This window comes from Rosa rugosa, chromosome 3 (assembly GCF_958449725.1).
Source record: "Rosa rugosa chromosome 3, drRosRugo1.1, whole genome shotgun sequence".
In the NCBI taxonomy this organism is placed as follows: Eukaryota; Viridiplantae; Streptophyta; class Magnoliopsida; order Rosales; family Rosaceae; genus Rosa; species Rosa rugosa.
The window spans coordinates 43,959,588-43,966,417 of NC_084822.1; the positions used below are offsets into that span (position 1 = coordinate 43,959,588).

The following is a 6,830-nucleotide window of genomic DNA, read 5'->3' on the forward strand; positions in this document are numbered from 1 at the left end:
TTCTCTAGAATGTAAATCGAGCATTCGGTTTATGTTTTAGAGGCTCGCGGCACTGTGACGTGCTTAAGCTGGTGAGGTGCAGCTTGGGGCGTTACAAGTGTTCACTGCGCGGCACTGGAGGTTTCAGTTTTCAACATGGAAGAGAAGGGTTTGATGGCAGTGTGGTGTAATTGCTGAAGGGAAGAGAGGACACAACCCGGTATTTCGAAATGTTCATTAAACTACAGTAACTCCCGCTACAGTGGAAAAGCCAGTGCCTGCTTCTAAAAGCATGGGGTTGCTGGCTTCAGCTTTTCGACCCAAAGAAGCCAGGGCTTCTGCCAAAAGCTGGGCAAAAGTAGATTTACCAAACGTACACATGTGTGGTGCTTATAAGCAGGGGAGCAAAAAAGTCCCCCCAAACGCACCCTAAGTCAACCGGCTTTCCATGAGACCCAGTAATTGCTAGTTGCAAGAAACCATCATGATACTTCTTCGGCTTCTGAGTTAGCTGTATGGTGTACAAAGCCTGCCATTCTACATAGTGATGGGCCAACGGTTAGAAACAACTTTTAAAAGCCGGTGAAGACTGGAAAACAATTAATCCATGGACATACTATGACACTATTAATGAATAGACCGGAGTCCCGAAATCCATTTTTGACCGTTTTTTTCATTCGATATTTGGCCAAAAATTTCAAGGAGAGCACGCCTTTTTTTTGTTTTTTTAATGAGGAGAGAACGTCTTTTAATAAAAACATTATTGCAAGTTTAATGGCGGGCGTAAAATGTATCACTTACGGGGTTTTTTTAATTATTGGTCGTAAATAATACTCATGCACAGCGTCTGCTTGCGATGTGAATTATCACTTTTTCGGTAGTGTTATTTTAAAGAGGTGTCAAACTTAGGTGCATATCGATCTGTACACACACAATACATTTGGTGTTGGGCGGAATGGTAGCAAACTCGAAACTCTTTACCCAAAGAAGAAAAGAAAAAAGCAAACTCGATCTAAACATACTCCGGCTAGCATTAAATGGTAAGCTGGAGATAAACATAGCGCAAAAGTTGCTAGCAGTAAATTTAATTTATTGATTTAACGGAATACATATCCATTGCAACATGTGACGGATATAATAAATAGTTAATAACACCGGCCTCAAAGCGGATCCGTAGCAGTGCTTTGCAACGGAACCTTGTTAAAGTTAGCCCTAATGAGATCAATATACAGTGGAAATTGCGCTACAAGAAAATAGGCTACAGGGAAGCACGTCATTACATAAACCGGCAGCGCAGCCTGTCCGAGCTTATCTTTAAGCATAAAGAAATGCCCGGCGCAAAAAGAAACCATCATGGAAACCATGGACACGAAGAGCGAAGTCAGGCCCAGCAAAAGCTTCCGAGGCACTTCCAATGCAAAGTCCTTCTGTTGCCATCGAGACGAGAGGATGGACAGGAATATAAACATAGACGTCGCTGATAAGCAGAGGGCTATGTGATGATACAGCAAACACTTCAAAAGGCTGGCTGGTTTGCCAGGATTGGTCTTCCAGATTCGTCTTTGATGCCGCCGGGAATGGTGGTTTCTGTAGCAAAGGACACGGTGGCGACAAGGGAGGCGATAAGGGAGCAGGACTCGGAGGTCTTGGAGAGCCACTTCACCCCTTCTTGGACGAGTTCACTGTGGGATTCAGTGAAGATGTCCTCTGCAGTCTTGTTATCCCTATTGTAGCGGAAGAAGGAGTGGGCTGCCATGGAGTTTTTCACGTACTGCATGCGCGCATGTATATCTGACACTAATTAATGCTACTTTTTTTTTTCTTTTTTAAGAAAAGTTAATATGGTAGCAGATTCAGCATGATACTATTTGGTGAAACAATTTTTCAAGACATGCATGCTTATCTTTGTTATTGTATATATTTTGATAATTGTTCGTTAAAAAAAAAAAATATCCGGATCCTGAACCAAATACGTACCTCAAACCATTTGACTTCCCATTGTATCTGCAGGGCAGGGCCAACAATTAGCCAAGGCTTATTGTTTCCCAACCTCGCTGCGAGGTGTAACGCACTATTCCAATCAATATCCACTTTACCGAACTCCCTATCTTTCATCAGATGACCGCTGTTTAGTAACAGTTGGTACACATTGGTTTGCTTGTTCTCCACAGCCAACAACACAATATTCTTGTCCTTTGAGTCAACGTCGTGGATGGCCGTTGGGAATAATTCAAGGATTTTTTCCACCATTTCAATCACACCATTCTTAGAAGCAATCAATATCGGTGTTTCCGTCTTTTCCATCTCAGGGGTTTTATTCTGTGTCATTTCTGGCTGCAATGACCCTATATATGTACATAGTAACATAATTTAATTACCGGCTTCTACAGCCATTTGGCCAAGTGACAATCTGACATAGACTGAGTTTGGTCATAAGAGAAGTTTTTCCTTTTTGTTCCTTTTATGAACAATTGATTAATCATTGACAGAAGCTAGAGCAAGTAATTACCTTCTCCACTACTCCTTTTGGTACTTCAATGCTTCCAAAGTAATTACCTTCTCCAATGACTCCTTCTGGTACTTGAATGTCTCCAAGGGTGATATGGTGGCCACCATCAGAAATTTTGTATGGCCTTGTTTCATCAGTTGTTGCTGCCTGCGGGTTCATACCGCCACTGTCTTCATATTCATACATCAAAGCACTTTCTAGTAGCTTGTCCATGATCTGAACAGCCCATTTGTGCTTTTCTTTCTTGTTCCTTATCTTCTGTATCTCCGTAGTTCCTTCAAATATTAGAGGAAAAAGTATATATCTTGTAAGCAATTATATGATCGACTTTTACAGACATATATACTCAATGTAAGGAAATATTGGTGTAGACTCATCACCAAGATACCATAAGATGGGAATGTTGCCATACCTAGTCCAAGAACAATCAGCATTGCCTTTGATAAAAGCTTGACATAATCAAAGCAGGCATTGTAATGACCTGGATTTCCTCCTTTAGGTTCAGGATTCTCTGGATCTGTAGATCCTTTTCCTCTATGAATATTCGTTTGGTCGCCTTCTTTACCAGTAACTACAAAAGAGTAGTACAGTACTTTAATACAGAATAATCATTCTCTGCTTATATACCTAATACAGAATAATCCATAGGTGCTTGATGTTCAAAATGATTTAGTTAATTCACATACCTAATGCTTGAGCCATCTTCCAGAACACTAGCTAGCAAGAAGTTGATGCAGGTTTTGTAGTTTTCTGGGTACTTTGGAGCCTTTTCAAAGTTAATTGTATCACTTACCCGCTCATAGAAGTGATCTGCTTCTTCCACCTTCAGCTCATTGACCAATATACCTTTGAGATAACCATAAGGTGAATGATAGATAATTAAGCAGTTACTTTAACCGGCAAGAATTCAGTTGATCATTTCTACAGTTAATTAATTAGTACTTACAGTTGTAAATGATTCTGTTCCAAAGGCTAAGGTGGCTACCACTTCCGAAGGCAGAAGGCTGACTCGCCAGAAGATCGAGAGGGGAAAACCCACCTTCGTTAACCAAATTTACCAGATCTTCGTACAGGGCAATTATCTGAAATTCCAAATCTGCTGTTGGTGTCGAAAAATTCTGTAGAGGAGTTTGACTCACCAATGAATGCGGACTGGAGCGGGAGCTGACCGGGAACAATCGAGAAGCTTCCTTGGAGTGTTGACCTGGAGTTTGACTGTCGGCTCGAGGAGAAGGGGGGTACCTGCAGAAAGCTCTCTGATGCCTAAGTCAGTACGTTTCTTAGTAGTGAAGTAGAGAGAATTGGAATTCGATGCCTTACCTCGATGTCGAGCAGCCTATTTATAGGTGTATTTTGGCGTGGGCTGCAAGTAAACTTGCACAGCAAGTCGCAGTGACTTGAGCGGCACGCCACCATTAAGGCCGTATTCACTCCTGCAATAACCGTCACTTATTGGCGGTCATGATTGCCATACTGAATGTCGCATTTATCGTCGCATTTACAGCTACATTAACCGTTGCATTTACTGTTGCTATTACTTCCCTTTAACTACCTTGATTGCATGGTCAAATTAATTGACCACCCCCACAATGCCCCCAAATTTTCTTTTTGGACACTCGTCCTAAGAGGAAATTTCTAAAATCTGGCCTCGACCCCGACCCGAGTCCAACTCTGAGGTTCCCTCTGTCAACGCCGTATGATCTCTTTCTCCTACTAGCCTCGATGCGGTTATCACCTTGAACCTCGACGAGGTGACGCTTATTGCTTTTTGAATTTACGGATCCTCTAGAGTTCACCTCCTCAGCGATAGCTTTTTCCCTCGTCGAGAGCCTTTTTCCTTGCAAAGAGATTTTTTCTCATCGAGAGCATTGTTCTTCGCTAAGAGCTTTCCTTACCGAGAGCCTTTTCGTCGTCGAGAGCTTTTTTCATTGACGGTGTTTTTTCTTTTATTGCGAGCTTTCCTCGTCAAGAGATCTTCCTCGTTTATGGTGTTTTTCCTTCGACGAAGGCCCTCCTCGTCGAAGACATCTTTTCTTCACTAAAGGCTTATCGAGGGCTTGCTTTTCCTTCATCGATAGTCCTTGTACTCCTCATATTGCCCCCATGTTTTTCTTTGCTGCGTACTCAAAAACATAGGAAGAGTAACAGTCCGTCGCCTATATATCAATGTCGTTCTTACCAAGAACCGGCGCTTAAGAAAAGTTCAATAACAATGAAAAAAACACAAATTTACTCAGAGCAACAAGAGTTCGAAATCAAACCGTATATGATGAACTCATGGATTGCCCTCAAGGCAAAGAAGTAGTTTTTGTATGGGACACAAAGTTGCCCCCATTTTCCTTCAAGTCCAATAAACAATATATTATTTATTTTGGCCACCGGCCTCATACATTCCTTTTGGGCCACAGGCGTCACACATATATTTTGGCCACCGGCCTCATACATTCCGTTTGGCCACCGGCCTCACACATACACTTTGGCCACCGGCCTCATGCATTATTTCGGCCACCGGCCTTGCGCTTACATTCCAGCCACCGGCCTCATGTATTTATTATGAAATGAGATTCGGTTATAACTATCCCCGTTTGTTCGGCGGGCAAGGTTTACCATTAAATCACACGAGTTAAGCAAATAATATTTTATTTATTCTGGCCACTGGCCACAAATACATTTCAAATACAAAAGGAAGTGAAAATCAAACAAATAATTATTAAAAGAAAGACCATCAGTCTATGTTACCTGGTTTTTGCCCCCTCGACCCGGATTTCACCCTCGACCCTTATAATAATATCATCCATGTCTCTTGGCGGGTCGCGTAATAGATTTTCATATAGGGGTGTACCTGGGAAGAGTCCTTCTCGAAAGGCGATTACCGCGTATTGAGGGTCACAATTGATGTGCATCATCTCTGCCTTGAATCTCTTGAAGAAATACTCGATTTTCTCTCCTACTTTTTGCTTGGTGTTGAATAAGGTCGCCATGTCCTTTTTTTGCTTGCGACTGCAGAAATATTGAGAGATGAAGGTTTGGCTCAATGTTTCGAAATCTGGGATTGATTGGGGCTTGAGGTCTTAGAACCATGCATGTGGTCCGGTGGTTGGGGCTTAAAGGGAAAAGTTTGCACATCAGTTTCTCGTTGGTTGTCTCGATAGACATCTGCTGTTTGTACCCCTTGATGTGGTCTACCGGATCGGTAGTCCTGTCATACTTTTGGAAAACGGGGGTGATGAACCTGCGAGGTTTCGCCGCATTAAGGATGTCAGTGGTGAATGGAGACGCACCGACGTCTCTAGCGATTTCGGCCACGAGTTCTAGAGGGTCGGCACGCTTGCATGCATCAATCATTTTTTCCATCTTTTCGCGCCACGATTCGTCACGTGTTCTCTTGGATTGGCCTAGTCTAGCTCCGCCGTTTTGTCCCCTATTCGATGTGTCTCTCGTCCCCTCGACAAGGGGTGCTCCAGAGACTTCCCCGGTGACTCTGACGCCGCTGGCACCCACATTTGCTATTACGTTGTTGGTTTGGGGATGGTCATCGCCAGTGTCGTCATCTGACGAGTCGCTATCAAGTTGTAGAATTTTTTCGAGTTTTTGCCGTCGGCGGGCCTCGCGGTCCTGTTTTTCCTTCAGGTGTTGCTCGAGCTCTTGTCTCAACCTTTGCGTCTCGTCAACCGGAGGCAAGTTCAGAACGCCAATTGGGTCCGGGATGGACCCATTTGAGGGCTAGTAGGGCAAAATTTCATCACTTCCAGTCCTCAGTGACAAAAATGGGATCCCGTCAGGGCCAGCTCCCGCCATCACTTTTTAGGGAAAAGTGTTTCCCACAGACGGCGCCACTTGTTGGTGAAGAAAAATTCCGTAGAGGAGTTTGACTCACCAATGAATGCGGACTGGAGCGGGAGCTGACCGGGAACAATCGAGAAGCTTCCCTCGAGCGTTGACTCGAAGTTTGACCGTCGACTCGAGGAGGAGGGGGGTACCTGCAGAAAACTCTCTGATGCCTAAGTCCGTACGTTTCTTAGTAGTGGAGTAGAGAGAATTGGAATTCGATGCCTTACCTCGATGTCGAGCAGCCTATTTATAGGTGTATTTCGGCGTGGGCTGCAAGTAAACTTGCACAGCAAGTCGCAGTGACTTGAGCGGCACGCCACCATTAAGGCCGTATTCACTCCTGCAATAACCGTCACTTATTGGCGGTCATGATTGCCATACTGAATGTCGCATTTATCGTCGCATTTACAGCTACATTAACCGTTGCATTTACTGTTGCTATTACTTCCCTTTAACTGCCTTGATTGCATGGTCAAATTAATTGACCACCCCCAAAATGTCGACGCCGGCC

The 6,830-nt window shown here is 43.7% G+C and overlaps 1 protein-coding gene across 1 annotated transcript; it reads right to left on the minus strand.

The window, feature by feature from the left end:
* Positions 1–1,173: 1,173 nt before the first annotated feature.
* On the minus strand, positions 1,174–3,190 carry LOC133737777 (uncharacterized). The gene is made up of 5 exons (XM_062165276.1): positions 3,175–3,190; positions 2,877–3,059; positions 2,536–2,763; positions 1,957–2,324; positions 1,174–1,750 (listed from the first exon to the last, which is right to left on the minus strand). The coding sequence occupies exons 1-5, from the start codon at positions 3,188–3,190 to the stop codon at positions 1,496–1,498; spliced, it is 1,050 nt and encodes a 349-aa protein (XP_062021260.1). The 3' UTR covers positions 1,174–1,495.
* Between the last annotated feature and the right edge of the window lie 3,640 nt (positions 3,191–6,830).